The 24,387-nt window shown below is 40.3% G+C and overlaps 1 protein-coding gene across 1 annotated transcript in view; it reads right to left on the bottom strand.

Annotated features, from left to right (window-relative positions):
• Positions 1-24,387, bottom strand: part of kcnq3 (potassium voltage-gated channel, KQT-like subfamily, member 3) — a 60,751-nt gene that overhangs the window by 3,587 nt on the left and 32,777 nt on the right. Inside the window, exons 3-11 of the mRNA XM_026374801.1 lie at positions 6,573-6,663; positions 6,111-6,237; positions 5,358-5,530; positions 5,024-5,197; positions 4,294-4,404; positions 3,868-3,963; positions 3,654-3,748; positions 2,971-2,997; positions 22-221 (exon numbers count right to left, since the gene is read on the bottom strand). Of these exons, the coding sequence (XP_026230586.1) occupies positions 22-221; positions 2,971-2,997; positions 3,654-3,748; positions 3,868-3,963; positions 4,294-4,404; positions 5,024-5,197; positions 5,358-5,530; positions 6,111-6,237; positions 6,573-6,663 (1,094 nt within the window). The remainder of the gene's footprint in view (positions 1-21; positions 222-2,970; positions 2,998-3,653; positions 3,749-3,867; positions 3,964-4,293; positions 4,405-5,023; positions 5,198-5,357; positions 5,531-6,110; positions 6,238-6,572; positions 6,664-24,387) is intronic.

Below are 24,387 nucleotides of genomic sequence, written 5' to 3'. Positions count from 1 at the left end.
TGTATAACTTTCATGGAGTACCTTCAGAACTCTGCCGGAGTGTGTTGGCCTTCATGCGGAAGGCAGTGCGGAAACGTTCCCGGTTACTGAAACCGGCAGGTTTGGGCTCCTTGGAGGGACTTTCCTCAATGGAGTCAGCGTTACCCGTCAGCTTCCTGCCTGTCCCAACGGACAGTCGTGCATTGGGAAGGCGAACACGCTCTAGTAAACTCAATTTTTGGCTAAAGTGGAAGAGAATTACAGTTTGCAATGAGCCTCGGTTTCACAAATGTTTAAAAAATATAAAAATGTATTAGAAATATAAAGATGACGTTGACAAAATAGTGTCAGCTCACTGCCCTGCTAAATATCTATGTGATTATGTCATCTGCTCATGTAGGAAACACCAGTGATGGTCGTGGGGTTCAGAGAACTCACTGGTGTGCAGGTTGCATTTCTGGATGCAGTGGTTTTCCAAAGTAATCAGTAGTCCACGTATATATTTCTCACAGTAGAAGGCAGTTTCTCACGCAATGCCGCCTGAGGTCTTGCACATTCAACCTTGGTGTTTGACCTTGGCCTTGTGCTGACCTGTGTGATTGCTCACATACATTATGAGAATTCCTTTGGGTATTTTTCAGCAATACGTTACCAGATTCTTCAAAAGGAACCCCTCCACCTCTATTTTCAGATACAACCTTCCTTAAGCCTTTGCACACAGACATTAGTCTTTATGGTCTGCTGCTTCAATCCAACAATGCTGCTCCTCTGGCAGAAGGAAGCCTCAAAGAGCTGCAAGGAGATTGGTCTCCTTTACTGTACAATGACTGACAATATTTCGCAGCACAAAGACAAGAGTTCCCCAAGTAAAATAAGACTCCTGTGTGCCTTGCAATAGGCAGAGAGGTGGGGTAACCAGAGCCGACAACAGGCTCTGAAACGTGGAGCGTTCTCAGTGACTTTGCTCCCACAGCAGAGACACAATATGAGCCTCTATGTGGCCTTGGAGCAGAATAGGGACAGCAGATTACAGCGCTGAGAGGCTGCAGAATAGGAAGCTGTAAAGGAGGAGACAATCTCTTTCTGACTACTCCTCAGCAGAATAAAAGGCAGAAAATTAGAGGTGATTATCCTGTGCCATTCTGTAAATGAGGCAACACAACAGGAAAAAAATAATAATTCTCCTCATCTTGCACAGCTCTGTTTTTGATTATCTGTACCTGCACAAACAAACTGAAAGTGAGTGTGACTGCATCCCAGATAGACCAACAGTAAGTTGAAGCAGTAAGGTGTTTAAAGAAAGGATTTATAGGAATGAGTGGACTGGAGCTGAGAGACAGAGTCATCATCTGTCTGCACTGGAAAAAAAGAAAACTAAACTAAGAAGAGAGGGCTGACAGTGGCCTGAAAGGTGTTCTCACAAACATACAGATGAACAGACTCTCAGACGGGATATAATTTTCTCTCAGTGTTGCGTTGAATAGGCCACACAGCATCACTGGATAACTCAGATAAAAGATCTAATAATCACTCAGTGCAGTGAAACACACACACATACAGAGACTAAGTGGCTTATCGCCCTCTTGTTGGACATGGCAGTGCTGTTGTAGTTTCTGGCTGCAGTCCACCCCTTCGCTCAGCGGAACAAGATAATGTCAGACTGCTAATTTCCCAGCCACTGATCCTACAAAGTCTTTAGAACTTGTTCTCCCCCTCTGTCGTTATTCTCTCAGTTTATATCTCCCACATTTAGTTATATTCTTTTTCTTTCTTTAGTCTCTTTCTTCCTCCCTCTTTGTCTCAATGTTTCTCTCCATGCTAAATAGCACAAGTAACTAGATATGTTGCATTTTGCAGTTTTGTCAAACCACATTTCATTTCCTGTCTTTGTAATGTGTCAGGGTAGAAGTAGGCTTCTCAGATGACAGGCAACTGGAAACCTGGCCATATAAAACCAAATGATAGAGACATGTATATCATTTATGGTAATTTGGGTGAACTAACCCTTTAAGTTCAACTGAACTGAACTCCCCCGCTCGCTATCGTTATTACTGTTCAGTAGCTTTTAGGAGCAGTAATCTGATCATGCTTGTTAATCATGTCGGGTCAGGCACAGCCAGGAGGCGTCGAAGCAGAACACTCTGCTGTAATAAGCCTGTAACGCTACCTGCTTCAGCTGCCCTGAAAGAACAGCTTGTTCAGCAAGTTTACAAAATACCATGTGTACCAACAGTGTAAATAACACGGATCCATACATACATATTTCACTTGGACGGTCATGACTGTGTCAGAAAGGTTTAGCAGACTGGAACATCTCTTGTTAAGTGGAAAAGTTTAACAATTCATCCAAGAAGCACCTTCAGTCAGCAGGAAACTTAATTCTAGTGCTGGAGTTTTTGAAATTACTAATAAATAAAAGAGTATCAGCAAATATTTTGTGCTCCTAAAACTTCTAAATATCCAACTAGAAGTAAAGTCACGTAGTTTCTCTGAGGTCACCGGTTAAAGTTAAATCTTTCTCCGATCAAACATCCTGTGAGAGATCGTCACATAGAGAACAGAACTATTATTATCACTCCACATGATGGGGAAAAAGGAAAAAGACCTCATCTCAGGCCCCAATTACTCATCAAACCGTCATTGATAACTGAAAGATTACCAACGGACTCACTAATAGGTTTCTAAAAAAATATTTCAGCCTAAATGTGATTGAAGCTGCTGATGTGGAAGGAAAGGCAGCGCCATTAAAAAGCAGGTCATGAGTTTTACATCACGATTCACATATTTACCACAGCTATTAGGACAGATTTATTTGAGTGGTGAATTAATATAGGAGGCTATTTAAAGGCGAATGGGAGGGGGATATTCTAAGAAAGCTTTCAGTCTTTACAGCACGCAGGGCTAATTAAACCACCATCAGAGGTCGTCTGCTCAGGCCACAGCTCTGTGCGATTTACAGGATCTACTACACATCAAACAACGGTGACGTACCTCGCGATGGCCTCCAAGTGATCCTTCCTTTGGATGCGGAAAAGAGAGAAAAGTAACTTAGCAAGAGCTGCTGACATCTTTCTAAAAGTCACAGGACAAACATGAAATCTTGATTCAAGGACTACTGGATATTTTTTAAGGTCCATTTTAAAAAGCTGCATGTCACTTAATCACTTGTCAGTTAATCAGAATTACTCAATAGGTATCAAACTTTACACATTTTAACCTTCACCTGCTAGACACAGATTCAACAAGCCAATGATTAACTGTTGATTCCCTGTTGTGTTTTGTGACTTCTTTATAAAAATTATGATTTCCTACCTACAGTACAGATTCGGCAGTTTAAACACGACAGAGATTGTATAAGAACCATCTGCACTAAACTGAACAATGAGAAGTAGATCCACATATGATCTGAGACTTCTGTTGTACCTGATGTATTCACTGTTCAGCCTCCAGCTTTCCAGACTTCAGTTCACATTAATGACAAACATGCAAACTAAGGAAAATAAAAAGTTTGAACAGAAATCACGACACAAATGAATAATGGAACAAAACAATAAACACAAAACACAACATGTTTAAGGAATTTAATGAAAATGCACGCTAGTTCAGTGGAATATGAAACACACACACTAGTTTAGTACTTTTTAAATTTGTTTTTTAGATTTTGTGTCACTTACCTGAAACATGGAAGAGAAATGATGGTTTCATAAAACCTCCACGTGGCAATAAGGTCTTCCCTGATTGGATTGGTGGAATAATATCGCCAGGCAGACTCGAAATAAGAAGACAGAGAATAATATCACAGACTGAATTTGAATTTTAACTTCACAGCTTTAATCTATAGATCAAACTAATGACAGGAAGGTTGTTGATGATGTCATAGTGTCTCACCTGGATGAGCCCAGCAGCCGGATGCCTGCGTTTCTCAAAGTGCTTCTGTCTGTGCTGCTCCTGGACTTTCAGAGCCAAGCCTGAGCCCAGAATACCCTGCAATCAGCAAAACACAGTAAGCAACAGCACAAAATGCGTACACACACCACATAGGGTGGTTCATTTTAAAAAGACTTAACCTTTTGGGTTCCAGGCATCTTAAATTGAGTTTCTTATGTCTTATCTGTTCAAGATATGCCAGACTTGCCCTAAACTAGCTAATACTGATTATTTAATAAAACTTTTTGTTCTGTGACATAAGTATGATTCACTACTAAACAAGTGAACCCCAACAGTTACACAGTGAACAACACAATAATAATTGGAGATAACCTGATTAGTTACGTATTCATTTGCAATTTAAAGATTGAAAGTGTGTGTACGCACGGCAGGCAAAGCGAAGAAAGACACTCCAATCAGAGCAAAAGTGCCAGCTAACAGTCTCCCAGCCCAGGTTTTGGGGGTTTTGTCCCCATAACCGATGGTGGTCAGAGTAATCTGCAAAGACACAAACAGGAAAAAAGACACGTTTTTAAATGTTTCCAGGTGTTGACCAAAATAAATAGTTTAAATTTAGTTTGTTGTCTTTGCTAAAAACAAGTGCTGCAGTGTCAGTGTCGGTCCAGTGACGTGCAGTAGTTCTGTTGAGAAACTCGGCAGCGGGCCGTGCTCAGCGACCTCCACATTGATCCATTGAAGGGCAGGTCAGCGTTTCACAGGGTCACAACATTGTGTACAATAAGCAGCCGCCGACAATTGAGCATCTTGCTGGAGGACACATCAGTGAGGCAGATGCTCGCAGTCATAGAACTTGAACTCTGACCTTTCTGGTTGAAGGACGGTCTCTCTAATGAGGCCACCCTGCTGTAAAATACACTTCAGTGCTTCTCTTCCTAGAAGGCATCATTAGCACATGAAGTTCTGCCAACACTGAACCGTGCAACAAGCTACGAACAATTTTTGTCTTTCACTTTGCATACAACAACTAAACTTCACATTTTCAGCAGCCGACTTTGAAGTGGTGGATTTTACAGCTTTCCTGCACCTGCACACAAACGCAGCAGGTTATTGTGGCTAATATAACTTCAAATTACAGTACATAATATTTCACACGTACCAGCCCCCACCACAAAGCGTCGGCGTAGGTGTCAAAATCCTGTGGTTTGGGCTGAGCCATAGGGTTTTCATGGTTGGACATGTCCATGGAGACGTCATCCTTCTCCACCAGGTAGACCAGGAAGGACGCCAGGATTAGTGACAGGAAGCCGATGTACCAGGCTGTGATCAGCTCCTGCAGAAACCCACACATCACCTCCACTTCACATAAGGTTCAGATGTTACACGCTCTGTGCACAATAGTCTGATTCACCTCCCAGAAATGACACAGCTTTTCAGGACAGATGTTTTGTGAGTAGTTAAAAGCAGTTGTATTAAGTTGTATCTTGACCTACCTTACTGTGTGCGTAGATGGCAGAGCCCAGCAGTTTCCAGGTCCCTCCTCTCCGGTCCATGCGCAGCATCCGCAGGATCTGCAGGAAGCGCAGGCTGCGCAGAGACGTGGCCAACACATTACCCTGGTTACGCACCGCTACCACCGGCACCGAGGCAATCAGCACAAAGATGTCTGAGCGAGGACGAGCAGACAGCAGAGAAAATCACTCATAACAGATTCTTAATGTGACGCTTTCATCAAATCTTTAATGAGTCTGACCCAAGACAGTTATGAAGTCCTCTTTATGAGAGATAGTGAATGAGTTCTGAAGAGCTGTGGAATTAGTTCCTAACAAGAGATGATTGAACTGTTGAAATGCTGCTGAAAGATTTGGTTGAGTGCCACTCAGTGCAGTTTAGTAGATGTTATATTTCATATATATTACATACACATATCTTTGTGCTCTTTTCTCACTTCAGCTCTTTTTATATGGAAATCACATTTTCTCATCATCGTACCCGTGTTTCTGTAATTTCTACTACTGTGTACAGAGGTTGACAAATGTCACAAATTACAAAGGGTCTTTTTAACATGTCGGGAACAAACTCTACGTATAGATACAGAGAAATACAAATACAAGCAGCTGAAAACTTTTCTTTATTTATTTGAATGCTCCTCTCCCTCAAATACAGAGGCTCTGCAAGGAGTGAAGCTCTGACTGTGGCAACCCTCCCCTATTCTTATATTTAATGCTCTAATTCCATTTCCTCACCTAAAATACAAAGGGGTTTGCGAGCAAACTTCAGCCTCCCCCTCCAACCTTTGTAGCGACAGCAGCATCCTGCCGCCCAGATTCTCAGTGCAAACTCTGCTCCAAAGATGAAAATGGCAAATGTTTCCTGTACGGGAAAATCAAACAGAAGCAAAACACTAAAATAAACATTGTTGATGTAACTTAACATTAAAATCACAGTGCTGAAAAGGCTTGCTGTATTACTAAATTACTTACTTTATTTACTCTTTTACTGCATCGTATTGTTTGTATTCTTCATCTGTCTAAATGTTTCATATAGTTTAATTCATGCATTTTGTTTTTATTATTGCTATTTGTGTTCTGTAATATACAGAAAATCCACAAAATATGATACTGTCAGGATGTGGAATAAGATGATCTGCAGGACAAATGAAAGGGAGAGTAGGTGTTAAGAGTTTAGAGCTCAAAGTCGTGTCTCACCAGTATAACCAGCCAGTGTGCAGACACCTTCTCATGTTCCTTGAATGTTGTCAGTATGGCCAGAATCAAACAGCCCAGAACAATTAAAAACCTGCAGAGACACAAAACAACAAAGTACAAAGTACGAGGTACAAAGTCAGCACGAGTGTTTGTTTACTTACAGTGTCTCAACGTTCCCACTAGAGGGAGCTAAATGTCTGTTATCAACTTTCAGACACATCAGCAGCAGCAGAACAAACAAATAGAGCAAAGCTCTTCTAAGAAAGCTGTTCCTGAATGACCATTCTATTACTCCTCCTTCAAACCACAGACAGCATTTGATAACCTCTTTAAGGGTAGACTGTGTCTATTCAACACATTATGAAATAAATTATGAGTGAAGAGCGACAGAGTTGATGATAAGGATCCGCTGAAGTGAAACACTGCTCTATACTGTGCTGTGTGTAAACTGCGTGCTGCTTGGTGAGGAGTGTTTTTTTATTATCAGTATGTGTAATTTGTCATCTTCACAACATTACTTTTCATATTCTAAACACCATCAGCTGAAATATTCACTTTCACACAGTTTAATCCTGGATTGGAAGAAGCTGAATGATCCACTTGAGCTCCTTGCTCGAACATTTGTATGTAGCCCATTGAGAACTGAAATTAATTGGATACACACAGAATTGGCCATTTAAATTCCTCTGTAGGCTGGGGCAAATCCAGACGATTCAGAGTTAACCACCATGCTATGATATATGATGTGAAATCACACTGAATAAATTCAACCAGCTGCAGGAATGCCAATTAACATTCAGCCAGTGCTGTGTGTCCAATGTTCTCCACCATCACCTCTGCGGTAAAGGGGATTTTCTTCGTTTTCAGCTCGCTCGACAGCACCAACAAAGACCTGTGGGGTACGACTCAACCAGAACAGAGGGAGACATTTTGGAAACAGGTGGTTAGTGATGGTGACAGACTCTCAAAACACAACACTACGTATTTAGATTGATTTACCAACTACAGTCTATAAATGTTTTTAATGTCCAGTTGCAAAAAGAAAATTTCGAAGTTGATGTTGATCTGAATCAGTTTCTGTCTCTCATGCTCAGAGAAAAAGTGTAATAAGCAAATGGTGCCACTATAGCTCCAGACTTCTTTGCCTCTCAGGCCTTTACAGACCGTTCTATCTTGTGGCTTGAGATTGTCTGGACTGCATAACAGCCTGAAACCAATAGTTGCAGACATGTTTGAAACAAGGGCCTAAAAACGGTGTTGACACCCTTAAAAAAAAAGAAAAGAAAAAAAAAAGAAATCAATATTCTAATTTACAGCTAATTTTGTCCTAAAAGACAAACCAATTATTATTTTAAATCTTTTAACTCAGTTCTGTGAGAAATATTAACACTCCATTCATATAGATGCTCTGGACTTGACAACACTGGTCGGAAATCAAGACAGTAAAGTACAGTTTTACAGTTTCTACTGTGAGGGTACAAATAGAACAATCATCTATAACAAAGGAAGGAGAAACTATAAAAGTAAACAAACAATCACCAGTTATAGCTCAATGTGTGGTCTTAATTAATACAATACTTTGAGTGAGTTGTTGTTTATGCTAAACCTCTACACTTGAACTCGGTTGACTTGTGTCACTTCTACTGAAATACAGAGGGGAATTCGGGGGCAGCTCTGAATTCCTCTACAGTACTTTACATTTTCTTTCTCGGTTTGTCAGTACAAGAATCAGCAAGTTGGTGCTGCCTCACTGCTCCGATGTGACAGAGACAAACCATACTTGTTGCTGGATGGATTTAGAGGGCATCACCAGACTACACTGGAACCTTTTTTAGAGGTTGAAGTTAGATTTTTATGAACTATTATATTTGATTTGTGCAACACTGATTAATTTGTCCTTTTGCCTCCTTCTCCAAACCTCCACCCTTTTCTTTGTGATTCTACATCCTAAATCATTCATGGCCCTCTGTATCGCCATTAGGCCGTGTTGACATCTCCGAGAAGTTTCTGAAGTGCTTCACAACCATAACAACATGAATATTTTACATCCAAACAGCTTGGAGAGTTTTACATAATTCACCTGAAGGAAATGACATTTGAGAGTTAGCAGATGCCTCCTGATTAACGTCTGAGGGCAATTTAAGTTTATGTTGACTCGACCTCCTCAAAATTATTAAACAAAAGTTATTCAGAGGAAAGAGAAAATCCTGGAGTGAAGGGATGACATCGATAATCCAGCAGTACTGATGTGCAACACGTGCAGCAGAAACCAAATTCAAATAATTTGTTCAGCGAGGTACAAGATTTCATGTCAGTGCACATTAGACATAAAGAAGAAACCAAAAGGTGACACTGGATTTTTAAAATAAACTAATATAGAAAACCTGAACCTCCACACATGTCCATGCATCCTGAGGTGACCTCCACACATCCTGCCATCTACTCACTAGTCTGCCTGGAGTGTAAAAGCAGACTGTGTAATGCTGTTGGATGCTACCACTGAAACACTCCATTACCTTCTGCTGGCAAATAAATGAAGCATAGAGTCCAATCTGTGCTGTGATTGGCAATCAGGGGTTTCTGAGAGAGAGTCAAACAGTCCCACCGAGACACCACGGTGAGAATTATCCTGCCATCCATTTTCTTTTTATTAAGGTAAAGAACCATCATGTCTGCAGAGTGGTAGGTCTGTGGAAATGAACCTGGTGAAAGGTAAAAGCTTTTTTACCACAGAGATTTACAGCGGAGACACACTCAACAGGTAAGGGTTCCTTGCTAGGAGCAGGTTATTTATCGTGTTTGGTAAAAAATTATATCAATGGACATGCTATACACACCTCACCACACACAGTACTGTACTTTATACTGTGCTGGATCTAAAAAGCTTGAGCCCCATGAAACCTTCCACCAGTTCACAACTACAGTGTTTGTCATTTATTTCCATTTTATTCTAATTTAATTTCATTCATGTTATCTGCTCTGCTTATTCCTCTATACATCTCATTCCTTTCACAGTATTAAAGATCCTGTGTCAGTAAAGATGAGAGCAGCTCACCTGTACGACCACTCTCTCCGTCTCTCTCTCCATTAATCCACTTTCCACATCCATCGGCCCAGCGGCAACTCAGTCCTGCTGGGTTCCCCAGTGCTGATACCACCCCTGAGGATTCCTAACAACCAATTTGCCAGTGAGATTCAATAAGGAGAGTGCAGACGATGCAATTCTGACAGTTAATTTGCTCTACGATATGCAAACACCGGTGGGAAAGGACAGCAGCAGCACGCCGCAGTGAACGACTGCAGCCACAAGGACGAGATGAGAGATGGTCATCGTTATTCAGTTGAGGATCTGAGAAGAAGTTTGAAACTGCTTCATGGCACAATGACAGTCAGTCTGTAGAGACAGCACCCCGCTACAGAGTCAAACATCTCTGGTGTGTTGAAATAAAGCTGATCAGGCTGGAACAGTCACTTCAGTCTGACAGCTGCAGTTTTCCGATTCATCCAAAATGTTTCAGAAAGTTTCTCAACTTTTACTACTAAAAGGCTCAAGAAAAGAATCATTTGTGTAGAAGTGAAATTAAAAAACTTGTTCGACAAACAGTTAAACGTCATATAATCCAGCTCCTAGGCGTCTGGGATCAGTGTAACCGGAACTGATCTGATTTATCTGATGACCTCAAAACATAAAATACACAGAGCTAAATCAATAATGTAAATGTCACATAGAAGCAGCAGCGTGTTTTCTCCACGATGTTCACTGCAGATAAGGTAGATTATTTTCCACACTAGTCTTACATAAGAATCAAACCATCATTGTGCCACATTATTTTGGATTCATACTGCATATGAACCGTGACAGGCATGATTTATTGTTGATGTAGTCAAATAGATTTCCAATTATTGTAAAAGGGGAGTACAGAGTAATGTTCTGGGTGAAACATAATTTAAACTGTACGTTTATAGGTGTTTACCTCATACTTCATGCAGATGTTTAATAATAAAGATTGAGATGTTAAAATGCTGGTAGTTTAGGGAAATGAGTAATAAACCAGTAATATAGACGACCACAGCCATGCATAGCAGTCATAAAGAAACCTGGTCAGTAAACGCAGCACAAACGTTTTGCTTAAGGGTGTTTCTAGTTCCACTCATGCCAATTAGCGGGAGCGGAAACGAGGCTCGTGCATGTGACATCTGACCCCTGGTATTTTGAAAATGACTGTATGAAGATTTACTGAGTTGTTTAAAGATGGTTTTAAATGAGCAACACAAGTGAGGCTGTGATGTGGATCATATACCAGAGATGCTGGATTAAAAAGCTTCTTTACCACAAATGGGGCCAAAATGTTCTGTTCAGCCTGAGGTGCTTTAAGAGAGTTCATCTAAATCTGGAGTTTAATCTCTGTATGATCACAGTTTCAGACTCAGATCATTTGGCTGAGCTGTACACTTTTAGTCTGAGCTCAGTTTCTTCCACAGATTCTCAGAACATTAACTCTAAGCACCAAAACTTGAAAAGATATCAATTCAAAGTTGGTTTCCAGTTTTATCTAACTGCACTTAGCACCATGTCAATAATTATAAGAATCAAAGTAGTGCTAAAGAAATCTTGTTTCAAATCAGTGACCTCTAGCAAGTTTTCAGTACACAAGAGGGAATTAAAGAGTCTGTGAGTGTCTGTCTACATCAACAGAAGTCCTTTTTATAATTAGAGATGTTAAGTGTCTTTCATCAGCTGCCATTAATCAAGCAGGGATTTGTTTATCAAGTTGGAAACAGACCAGAGAACCCAGTCAGAGGGAAAACAGCACAAACTACAGATCACAGATGGATGAGCGCTGACAGTCTAAGGGTATGTGAGGTCTGGTTAATGTAAACCTTCTCCGAAACCCACAGTGGTGACACAGACAATGCAAACCCCCCTCTTCTCTCGTCACCCTTGGTCATAACCGTCCCCGCACTTCATTCTGCTGCTGATACAAGGCGACAGCCAGAGAAATGGGAACAGCACACACAGATCAATCACTGCACTGACTCATTCCAGCTATGATCGAACTGCTCGGCTCTCATAGGCAAATCACAGCATCAGAGATCCACTAGAAAGGGGGCTTGATTTTTAGCTAAGGTATCGGACAACATGACAAACAACCTCTGAAAAACCTGGTTCAGGAAGGCTCAGATTCCTTCACCAGGTCCATCAGCTGTTTTACCCGCAGTTTTCTTCTGCAGAGGAAAGTGACGCACTTTCTTGACCTCATCTGTGGGGAGTTCAGGACAAAATCTCAAATCATAAGTGCTAATTATCTTAGATTTTCAGGCCGTATAATTAGGGTCATTCAAAGGGAAATGAGGTTCAGTAACGCCTCTCTGCCTCGTTGGTAATGGACAGAAAGATGAGTGGAAGACAAGTATGGCTGCCAGAGTCATACTTCAGTAGAACCAAAATGCTTCTCAAATTTAGAACAACGAAGACACAAACAGTCGACAGTAGCAATATAAAATACAGACGTACCAAAGAAAAAAGTTATAAAACAACACTCGACTTTAGAAATTCATTTTTTACAGGCTTCAGTAGAAATGACCTTTAAAAGCTGGTGTACAGTAAGTGATTTTGGGTTGTCCCAGATGAAATATCATTAAAAGTGGCTGTCACGGTCCTCACCAACGAAATTATGCCCTGAATCATGCAGGCTGATGACATTTTACGCTTGCAGTGGCAAGAAAAAGTATGTGAACCTTTTCAAAACAAGAGTATTAACAAATATAATGCAGCTAAAATAATAACACAAAAAAATCTGATCTTTCACGTGTTAATTCAAAAAACAACAAAAACCCTTGAAATGACTGGTTCATCAGTCCACATAAATGTTGGCCAGTTCCAATGATGCCTTCAAATCTTTGTCCGTCTCTCTGGGTTGTTTCTTTACCTCATTAAGTGTTTGTTGTGCTCTTGGGGTCATTTTGACTGGCTGCCCACTTCTCGGTAGAGTAGCCAGAGCCCCAAAGTGTCTCCATTTGTAGATTGTTTGCCGAACAGTAGACTGGTGAATTTCTAAAATCTTTGGTATCACTTTCTAACCCTTTCCAGCTTTATGTAAATCAACAGTTCTTGAGTGTTGATCCTATTAAAGCTCCTTTTGGCGAGGCATGGCTCACATAAGCACATTCTTCTTGTGCAGAGCAAACTCAAAAAGTTTGAGTTTTTTCAGCTCAAGTCAGCATCTCCAAAATGATTTATATTAAAAATAATAAATAAATAAAACTAACTAACTAACACTTGACTCCAATTAGCTTTTTTAAAGGTCATTATTCAACATACATAGAAGTTAGTTGCACTGTGAGGTTTTATGTTTGTTCTCAATAAAAACATGAAGAATCAGAATTTGTTTTTGTAGTACTTCTTTAAGCACATTGTATTTGTTAATACTCTTAGATAAAGATCAGATCACATTTTATGTGTATTAATGCAGAAAACCAAAAAATTTCACAAGGTTCACATATTTTTTTTTTTTTTGCCACTGTTTATTAACTTACATCATCGTACGTAGTACACCAGTTAATTTCTGTGTCCAAGTTTATCAGAGACATGTTGCATAGTGTCTATAGAACAGTCTATAGGAGGAAAACATTACTATATAAAGAATCAAAGCACACACGTGGTGATATATGTATAAAAACACTACATTAAACTGGACTTTGGCTATTATAGATAAGAATTAAGGAAGAACACTGAAATACAGCGACACGTACTTCTTGGATAATGGATGTTGTTTTCTGATCCATCAATCCTAGAGGCCAATGTTCACTCATCAATCAATACCATCGTTCTGACACTGCACTCATTCATCAATCAGCTGAAGCCCACTGTCACACTTGTGGCCTGTTTTGAAGTTATTAACAGCAAAATGGTGTGATGATGAAAAATCACACTATTAAGCATCCCAGAGGGAAGTCGGTGAGGCTCTCGCTCATTCGTAGCTTTTTAATAAGCAGCCGTTCGTGTTTGTTGACTGAAACCAGACTTATTGACCCAGTTTCAAAATCATGAATTACCATCATCGTCTGCAGGGAGAGAGCTTCACTACAAACCTCCGAGAGGATTTGAGGGGAACAAAAACAAATGTTGGTCAGGTTTCATCCTAATACGTAAATAACACTGAGGTACTTTTGTAATTAGTAAAGAAGGAAAGAAGGCGTCTAATCCCGCACACCCACACTATATATCAGATATTGATTCATTTTACTTTATGTTCCTTTGCTGTCACATTTAAAATCTTGGGAGACTGCTGGGAGATGTTGTGTTTGCCAATGTCATCCACTTGGTCGGGTTCAGATGAAATTCAGCTTACATAATTCTGCATTTGGCCCTGTGTGTGTTGTTTCAGACGCTGGATGTCAAATATTTGGATGAGACACAACATAAAGTACGTACGTTCAAGAGTTGACAGCTGTGTTATTCAGCAAGACCTTCAATAAGCCAGAAGACTTTCACTCAGTGCGTGTGACCAACAGAGAGCCTGACTGGGTCTCCGAGGGTTTCACCTGCCAAAGGCTGTAATTTGTCACCTGAGTGCCCTTCAGGCCGGGGAAGCCATTACTGGCTTGGCAGGAGAAGGTGTAAGCAATCAGTGTCAGCTGGCCAACAGCACTGTTCAGCAGAAATGTGCTTCAGCTCGCTCACTCTGACGTCGGCCTCTTTGGCTTCATCCAAGTCACTCATTTCCTGTTCACCATTAAATCCGAGCGTCAGAATTCTGAGAATGTAAATCTATCCACTTCATGCTGCTCTCAAAAAGCAAGAGAAGTAGAATGACAACGCTGTGTTCATGTATCCGCTCTGGTGCTCAATCAGAAACAACTGGTACGGTGGTGAATGGGCATCTTTAGTTCGTTGTGCATTGTTCTACTAGAGTCCACTAACTTTTAAAAACTTATAAAATCCTTCCAGATTCATGTGCTTAACAAGACCAACAAGGCAAAGTACTCTTCCTGACATTTCAGCCACTTCCATGTTGCTGATTTGTGAGTCCCTGTGTAGCCAGAAGCCTTGAACAGCAGCTTAATTTACCCATTCCTCACCTGGTTCAGAGTGAAAACAAACATTTGCATGAAAACATTTTATGTAGTTACTGACATTGCATGACACAGATGACAGGAGCTTTCAAACAGGAGCTGTTTGTCCTGTACTGTGTGTAATAGAGGCAAATGAAAATAAAGTGAGTGGGTGTTTATTTGGCTTCTACAGCCTGAGCATAAATGTCATTTGTGGTTGAGTTTATTATACAGGTTACACCGGATGAAAACAAGCATCAACTGAGGTCTGAGGAAAATGCTTCCACCTTAAAAGACAGATGGGGTGAAGGGAAGGAGGAGTCATTGTGTCATTTGCAGACTCACCAGATTAGCTGCAGCAGAGCAGATGATAATCTACTTTCTAGTTAATATTGATTTCTTAAGTCTACAAAGACAAATTCCAGCATCACCTTGGTTGCTCAGCTTCGTTAGCTTCTTAGCAAATGTACAGTAAACACATTATCACATTCAGCATTAGGAGCTGTGGGCCTGTACATAGAAAACAGATGCATCTTTAGTGCTTAACTATATACTACAGACCTGATTTATTTAAAGCTTCACAATACTTTGCTTCTGTAAAAGTACACCCATCTTATTAGCTTGAATCAGCGGTGCTGCAACCAGAGAGTGTCCCATCCTCTCACTGAGACACTGCACATTCACTCTATTGAACCAAATTAGATTTCCAAATGAAATTAACTGGAACTAGTGGACCTAGAAACAGGAGCACAAAAAACAAACACAAGCACTGGCCACAGGCTGAAAAGATATTACCTATCTCTATTCTCTTCTGTTGGGTTTTTCGGCTGTGTACTGGTGTCTTATTATACTTGGAGCTGCTTCTCACATAGTTAAAAGAAAATGTTTTTTACTTTCCAGGAAATCCTCTTAATGTCTTCCTACCCAGTTTCAGATGATAACACTGATTGATTTCAATGAAATAGGTCACCCAACGCCCTGTGAACATTTTTTTAAAGACTTACATGCTAAATGCAAGGTGCTATGAAGGGAAACCACTTAGACCCATATGAGCATTTTGTTGTAAGAGCACCTCCAAGTATGGAGGCAGGTGTCCTGGCAGGTGAATTTGCACTTTTTAGAATCAACTGCCAAAATGGTGGCTGCCATCTTGTGCAATGGCACCAAAATGGTGCTTTCCCTTCAGCTCCACTCGTTTAGAAACAGTTGTTCTCCTCATTGTCCTTTTGCTTGTTTCACAGGCACCCACTGCCACCCCGACACCGACCACCAGAGGGCTAAGGGCTCCTCACTGGGGCTCTGCCAAGATCTGCTTCCGTCTGTGCCAAACCATTATTAATGAAGTTTTGGGACACTGCAGATTCACTGCACATTTATTAATAAGTCATGTTCACAGCATATTCTTGTGACTAGATCTTTACTAGAGTAAAAGTGTGAAATTGAAGATTCTTCACAGCAAAAAAGTACTGATCACTGTACTGTAGACTGATAAAGACAGAAGCAGAGGATTCAAAGGAAAGAATGGGAAATATTTAGAAATGGGGTGATTTTTGTGAGGTGGAGGTGTCATTATAAAAAGAACTAATTAATGCAGGTTGTTTTTTTTTTTTTTAAATTCACCTTCCATACCAATGTTTCCAACCATGCACAGAAACATGGGATGTTGGGAAACCATGAACGTTCAGCAAATCTAACAGAGCTTGACATCTTTTGTTGTGTAACATGACCGACTTTGACATTACAGCCCACACATCTTTACCATTGTCCCACAGTCTGCTCTTGACCTCAGCACCAGAGGTTGCTCAGCACATTAATTCTGCAGCTTCACACCGTTCATTTAAAGATGAGAGCTACTACAGAATTTACTACGACAAACAAACACACACACACACCGCACAGCAGCAGAGGCTGACACACAGTGACAATAATATGAGTCAAATCAGCTCATTCTTTGTCCATTAACTGAAATTATAAAACCATAACATGAGCTCTAATGTTGGGATGTTGGTTGGGGTTTCTCTACTCTGCAGCTTTTTGTGTCTGTATCTCTTCCTAATGCTGCGCCTGCGTTAGTCTTATCTAACATTGTTATTTTGCTGAGTAGTCAAATGCAGCCCATAATGAGACGCTATAGCACTGCAACCTGCACCCCACCACCACCACTTCCAATGAGCACTGGCTGACATGCATTGTGCATCTCCATGGCAACAGCTGCTCATTCTGCTCTCGCTGGAGTATCCCTCCGTCTCCAAATCACCATGGCGACACCTGCTCCTCTCCGTAGTCCTATAGAAGCTGCCTTACTAGGAATCACCATCTCCCAGCGTTTCCATGGTGACGGTCGAAGGCAGCCATGCCGCGGGGTGAGCAGGTTCAAGGTGTGCGGCGCGATGAGAGTCTGGCGTCGCTGGTTGTCTGAGGTTGGCGACAGACGGCGAGCAGAGTAAACAGGGAATTCTCACCGACTGCATCAACAGTGCAGTCTGCTGTCTGCCGTTTTGTGTCCGTCTTTAACCTGAATGAAAATGTAAATAGTCTATACAGATTTTAAAATACTTCTCAGAAGGGTTTTATATGAATAGTTCTACTACTCAATATTACATTTTATCTATATATATATGACTAAATTAAAGGATAAAAGAATTAATAAAAGGAATTTCAAGGCATTTAACCTCACCAAGTATAGACCTTACAGATTAAAGGAAAATCCAGTAGTAGAGTAATGTGACAGTGGAAAGGGAAAACCCCTCCCCCCCCAACAGAGGGAACCTCAAGCAGAATCATGCTGACAGGGACCATTTTATCCTCAATCGTTCCAAAAATAATCATATTATTTATAAAATAACTTGAATAGGAATAACAACAAGGGCATTATGAGATAAAATGAAGTGTAACAGCGACAGAAAACAATTTTATTTGCTGATAGAAGAAACTCCCCAGCAGATTTTTAGTCATAAAAGATGAAGACATGCTGCATCCAGGCCAGCATGATTGACAGGTTCTGACCGTCTGACTCTGGCAATAGTTGTTTTAGTTTCAGGTTGCACTGCATGCTCCATCTAATCCTTTACAGCAAAAACAAGCATGTGTGCGGTCTGCTTTATGTTGTGTGTGCAGTCAGCACTGCTTTTTCATGTAAACATTTCTCTCATTTGCGCTCTTTAGACGGCTCCCAATCCTGACTGAGACACACAACTTTCTTGTGAAAGAAGCCACCTGGGTATTCGACAGTCTCAGTCTGTTATTGAAATAAACTCGGGGATAATGATAGAGACAGAGTTGCTGAGTTCAGCTCAGAGAGGATGGGGAGGTTTAAGAAGAATGAACTGCTCCATATTCATCACAGTTTTATTTTGTATCCTCAGGTGCGGACAGTAAAACTAGAATCTGGAATCTGTTTTCTTTAATCCACTGAGGATTGAGAAGTTAAAGCCTAGAGGTCATTCTGAGATACCACTAGTTCTCTCCACTGTGTTCTCATTTTACAGAAAAATATTACAATACATGAGCCCCTCGTACAGTGGCAAGAAAAAGTTTGAAACGTCGTTTCCTGCATAGCCGTCATAAAATCGGATCCAAACAACTATAGAAACCTCAGTGTATGAAAGTATGTCAACCATTGGCCTTTATAACTGGTCGACCCCCCATTGTGCAGTGATGCACAGTCATTCACACAAATAGAAGCTGAAATTGCTTGTGATTGCATAAATGCAGTAGACTTACAACCCTGTAGCTCTGTCTGGCATACTTCCAGCCAGACACAAATTAAATTTCATTAAATATAATGACCATAAATAAAGGTTCTCACAGTACAATGGTCCTCCTTTAGAGGAAAGAAAGTAGTCTGGAATAAACCAAACCCATCTGAACCATTTAGGTGATTTTGGAGGGAAGGACTATGAAGTTTAAGACCATCAAACACAAATAAATTCAGTCATGTTCATTTGACCGTGACATTTAAAAATCAGGCAGTAAAAGATCACATGGCCGTGCTGATCTTCACAGTGGAGCCTCAGAGTCCGTCAGGCTGGTTCTGGCCAGATGGATTCTGGGTGTAATCACACATAAATAAACCCAACTGTTCCCGCTGTGCTGAGACCTCAGCTGACAACCCAGAGACGCCTTCACCGCCATCTTGCTCAGATTTATGACTCCACATCCAGTCTGCGAAAAAACTATTTTTACTTCAACAGTTTATTTCCCATGATAATCACACACATATATCACACTCTCTGAGGGCGGGGTGTGTGTTAGTGTGTGTTAGTGTGTGTGCTTGGATGGCAGAAAGTGACCGTCTCTCCTCCTCTGGTGTGGACACGCCTCCCCATTACATGCCAATTCTTTGTTTCTATAATTTTGCACATTGTAGATTAACACTAAATGGAGGGAGGTGAAAGGAAAAGAAGTAGATTAAAACTTGGAACTTGGAAACTTCTTGCCATGTGTTTGAGACCATCAGTTCCTTTAGACCAAGTTCAAGTGAAAATCCAAAATCACAATTTCCAAGTCTATTTTTTGAGACATATCAAAAAGAAGGATGGAGTGTGTGTGGTTCCCAACATGAAGCATGTGATCGTGTGGGTGTGCCTTTCTGTTGGCGAGTTATTCAAAATTCAAGGCACACTTAGCCAGCACTGCTACCACAACACATCTAATCTGTTTTTTAACAGGACAATGAGCCAGAACACACCTCCAGGCTGTGTAAGGGCTATTCGATGGCCCAGCCTCCACAATCACTAAACCTAAACCCAACCAAGATTGTCATTGATATTGTTTGGTAGTTAGTATACATGAAAATTATATAAAGCACTATTTTGTACTAGCACACTTCTAATAGTGTTGTAAGGCATCACACTGGTGTTGAAATGACAATGAAAATTAAAAAACTAAGCTGTTTATGTCATTAGTCAAAATCAACATCTACAGGAGCAGCAACAAGAGGCACTTAAGGTTGTTAAATGGTGATGGTTAAAAGAAACAATGATTGGTTTCAAATAGGACACGACAGTCCCCACAGAGTAGGAACCATTAACAGTTGAACTCACAAGTTCCTCTTTCAGTGTCAGTCTGATCGATGTTCCTCCCATCTCTATAATGAAAGCATCGATATCACTAACGCTATCAACAAGAGCACAGTGGCTTTTTCTAATATCCTTCCACAATGATTTTTATATAAAGGAAAAAAAATTGATAGACCAGCTGCTTACAAAACATCATTTATCAAAAGGTGTTAGTCATCACTCACTATTGTTAAGTTTGCACAACATTGATGCTGATAATCAGCAACACTTAGTTCACAGTTTAACATATATGAAAGATCAGTGCTGACATTGGAAAAAGTCAACAGACGATAAAAGAAAAAGCTCAGACATTATTTATTTATTATATTTTTTTTATCTCTCACTCTGATTCCAATTCCACTTAAAGCCTAATTATGCATCTGTGCACTGCATGAAAGCAAAGAGTGTACGATTCGAATCAACCAGAAATTAGATTTTAGTTTCCAAAACCAAAATGAACAAACAGATTGTGTTTGTTTTCCAATTTTGTGCTCAAATCGAAAAACTGATAACAAGCATTTATATTTCATTTTCATTTTGACCTCTGAAATTAGTGACACAAAAGTGGAACTGATGGCACACAGTGTGTTTAAAGACATATCTCCCAGTTTATCTGCGACTACAACTGCTTGTGTTGGTATCGAACCATCATAAAGTGCAGAAACTGTATATTAAACATACTGTATGTGTGTTATATATTAAACAGGTCAGGTAAAATTTTATGGTTTAAAGGAAATTCTCACTTAATAATCTTAAACAGTCAGAGGCCGATGTCATGTAAAATGCTTTAAATCAGTCTTCGGTTAAATCTGTGATGTATTTAAACCTGTACATCATGAAGCCAGGACTCGCTGTTAACTCTCCTGTAATTGTCATGTTGGCAGTAAAAAAGGTTTGTGAGGCAGAAAGTTGAGCGCCGTCTTCGATTCTGTGTTTAAAATGACATTTATTGTCCTTCACTCGTAGTCCCAGTGCTGTACATTGATTTTTACTTTGCAAACAAATTCAAACATCTCTATCTGTCGATTCTTAAATGACTAAAACAAATGTGCAAAGTTGAACTTTTAGAGGACAACAGTAGGTAAACCATTTCGAAGAAGATCACACCGTTTCCTTTTAGAAAAAGGCCAATACAGTATGTCAATAAATCCTCTGTTCGGTTTGTCACCATTGATTTAGAAAAATAAATGATTCTGAGGACGACATTTGGTGAATGTTTCTAACTAAATGTGTGCCGACACTTTCGATAATAGTTCACCAGACTAGACAAAATGTCATGATAATTTATCCAAAGAAAACACTACAGAAAATGTGTTTATCCTACATCCACAGAAACTTCTTATCAGCACACTGCAAACCGTTTTATTTTTACCACCGACACGTGACATAAGGAGAATCGGACATCGAGAAGAGATTTGACTCATTTTCATATGACCAATCGATTAAATCAGACAAGAACCTACTTTTAACTCTGTCCCATTTTAATGTCACTGTATTTTACACCAACTGATAATTCTGTGCAAAGATGAATATAACTAACTGTGCTTACTTTTATCTTCAACTCTACAAACCTCTCATTCAGCTTCAGGTGCCAAATGTGCTCTAGCATTATAATAAGCAACAGTACAACATAACAGGTGCAGTTGGCGTACGGACCAAGGTCGCACGATCAAGCAAAGTCATTTGCAGGTTATTCTAAAAGCCAATGTTACCTTAAAGTTTTCCTAACAGGACGTTTTAGCTCATTTTAACTGAGCTACTGTGCTATAATACGATATTATGATTAATAAACAGCATTAAATGAAACTTGGTTTCCTCAGGTTTGACAGCAGCAGTCAGTGCCATCGCCATTGTTACCTCCAATGTGTGAAATCTGCCACAGCAGGCAGCAGCTCTATCTTCACCCTTCTCCATTCAAAAGGCCAATTAGACATCATGTGTGTCTTGGTGTGTTTTGTCTCCAGGTAAAAGGTTCCTGAATTGAATGAGTAGCCTCTGTGTGAGAGCAGGAAGCTGTTATATAACAACAGTAAACAGGATGTGAGAGCTCTGCAGTGTGTTGTTCAGCTGGTACTGACGGTTAAATGACACTAGAAGAAACTGAAACATTATAGTCCAGGTACAATTACTTCTCATATATGACTGCATCAGGTAATATGTTTTCTTTGGGTACATACAGCATCAACAAGATAACAAATCAGAAAACCATGCAAAAAAAAAACAAACAAAAACAAAAAAAAGGCTGTAATTCACTGTATTTGTCTAATGTTTTCATCATATTTCTGAAAGTGAGATGTCACTATTGTGAACAGGGGGCCTTCCTTCCTTGGTAGAAGTAAATATTTTGTTGGGAGCAGAGCGAGTCGGATGAATTCAAATGTACATGAACTGTCATCAGCTCTGCACATGAGACAAAGATCATTGAATGTTCTTACAGTCTGCCAGTCATTCCCGTCATCTCACCCACCCATGCTGGATAACTCTCAACATCTTAGACAACAGAACAGAATGTGCATTTTGAGCTGAAACAACGAGATACAACGAGATTTAAACCCTGATTCGTCTGCAGACAAGCTACAGGTAAACCTGTTTGCAAAAAAACTATCCCTAATTGCACTCTGTGCCATCCCAGTGTTTGAAGTCAGCTAAAAATTCTTCAAAGAGAATTCTTAACAATGACGACGGCAGCAACACGTCCCGTCATCTCCTCCTCCCAAGGCAGAAAGAGCAACAAGCTGCTGCTGCATCTTCCATTTAAACTCGTATGCAAATAATCAGATTAGTAAAGTGCTTTGAACAAACAGCAGCAATTTACAGCACAACTTGACATATTGACATATTTTAACACAATTTAAGACGTTGCCAGATTATATAATAGTAATTATTCATTATATAATAGGAGGGTTTATTCCCCAGTCTTATCACGTATTCGACAACACACAAAACAGATTATAATGTGAAATCATTAAACACAGAAACTGCAGGTGGAAAACGATTAAGCTAGCCTTTAAAGAAATGTTCTGATTAAACAAACGATGATTAAACTAAAGTTTCTCTAGCCACTGAAAGCCTGGAAAGAGTATTTACTAAATTCTTCTAAGAAAGCATAATCAAACGGAGCTGCAGACCCTGATGGTGTTAGTGCTCAGACTTACATTACAAAGTCCAAATAGTTGTTCTACCACTTTTAATTTGAATTGCATTTTGTTCTCTTAATGTAGGACAGAGAACATTTATTTAAAGATTAGACATGTAGTCCATTAACGACACAGATCCCTAAGCTGTTGCCTCGGATCAGTCATGTCTGAGTGAACATCACTTCTTAATGCACAAGTCTTGTTGTCCACCGGGAACTTCAGTGGTGACAGAGCAGAAAGATCCAGACAGAGACGCACTGATGACGAAACACGCAGCACAGAGCGAGAGGACAGAACAATATGGGTAGAGGAAGGAAATGACGACGAGAACGGTGTCAGGCTGAAAGGAGCAAAACACCTTCTGTGTTCAAATGTTTACTAGAGTGTTTAATGCATCTAACTTGGTGGAGAAATGTTTGAGGACTGTGACACTGTGATGACTAATCTGAGTTTGGGGGTGGTCTGATTTTTTTTTTTTTTCCAAACATGTGCGGAGGGGGCTGAGATCTTTATGCTAGCAATAAAAGAGGAGCACATCATGCCCCAAGTAGGTCACAGTGGTAAAAAATGTTTGATTACTATGACATTTCATCATTGCCTCTCATAATTATTCCCACCTCCTCACTTAGGAGCCGAGCCAAAAACACTACTGAACAACACTGAAATCCACATTCACATCATTTTCTTATGTAAAAGTAGGAATGTCAAACAGAAAATGGTTCTTTTACAAGTAAAGTATCGTTACCGTTATCGTTGAGAAGTTTACTGCTGCTCATATCTCATTATTTAATCGTGAACTCATCAACATACAAAAAAGGGTAGAGTTGGTATTCCCCAGGATTTATTGATGACCAAGCAAACCTGCACTAGGGCTGAGCTCACTGATGTGGTTGGTGACCCGACACCTCCAACTACTTACTGCCTCTAGCTAATGGGCCTTTAGCCTAAGACCGAGCTCTTCAGGCAGAACTCCAACACTAATGGCTCCAACCTGCCTCCAGCACAGCCCCCAACCCAAATCTACAACTACGTTCAAAGCAAAACAGCTTCTTACCATAATACATAAACACACAAACATACCTACAGTCCACAAACTTAAAACGAAGACATAGGAAATGAATGGCAAATCATGTATTCATCTTTTATTGCCTGACGACAGCTATTACAAAGAGATGCTTTACTTTATTTTCCTGCTTTGTGCCAGAGGAGTTCAAGGAACTGAAGCCAAGTATGTGCCACTCAGTTCAGTAATCTTGTCTTTATGCATTGTACATGTACTGTGTAGTACAATATATTATCCTGATGAGACTCAGCGCAGTAAATAAATTAACGGGAATCTCTCTGTGACCCCTCGGTGTCCCTGAATGTTCCGCACCACAGAGTGAGGTTGGCACAGCCGCTGAGCCAATTCATCACTGCTGCCTCAGTGGGAGGAGGCGTGTGGCCCCCAGGGGTGAAGAGAGGAACAATATGAGGATGGTTTAGGTTTTAAGGATCTGGGTGAATCGCAGTTTGTGCACTGCAGCTCCATAAATCTGTCTATAATCAACTAACAGCTGATCT

This window comes from Anabas testudineus, chromosome 17, assembly GCF_900324465.2.
Source record: "Anabas testudineus chromosome 17, fAnaTes1.2, whole genome shotgun sequence".
Lineage (NCBI taxonomy): Eukaryota > Metazoa > Chordata > Actinopteri > Anabantiformes > Anabantidae > Anabas > Anabas testudineus.
Note: the sequence above shows the minus strand (reverse complement) of the source record. Positions and strands in the feature narration are given on the sequence as shown.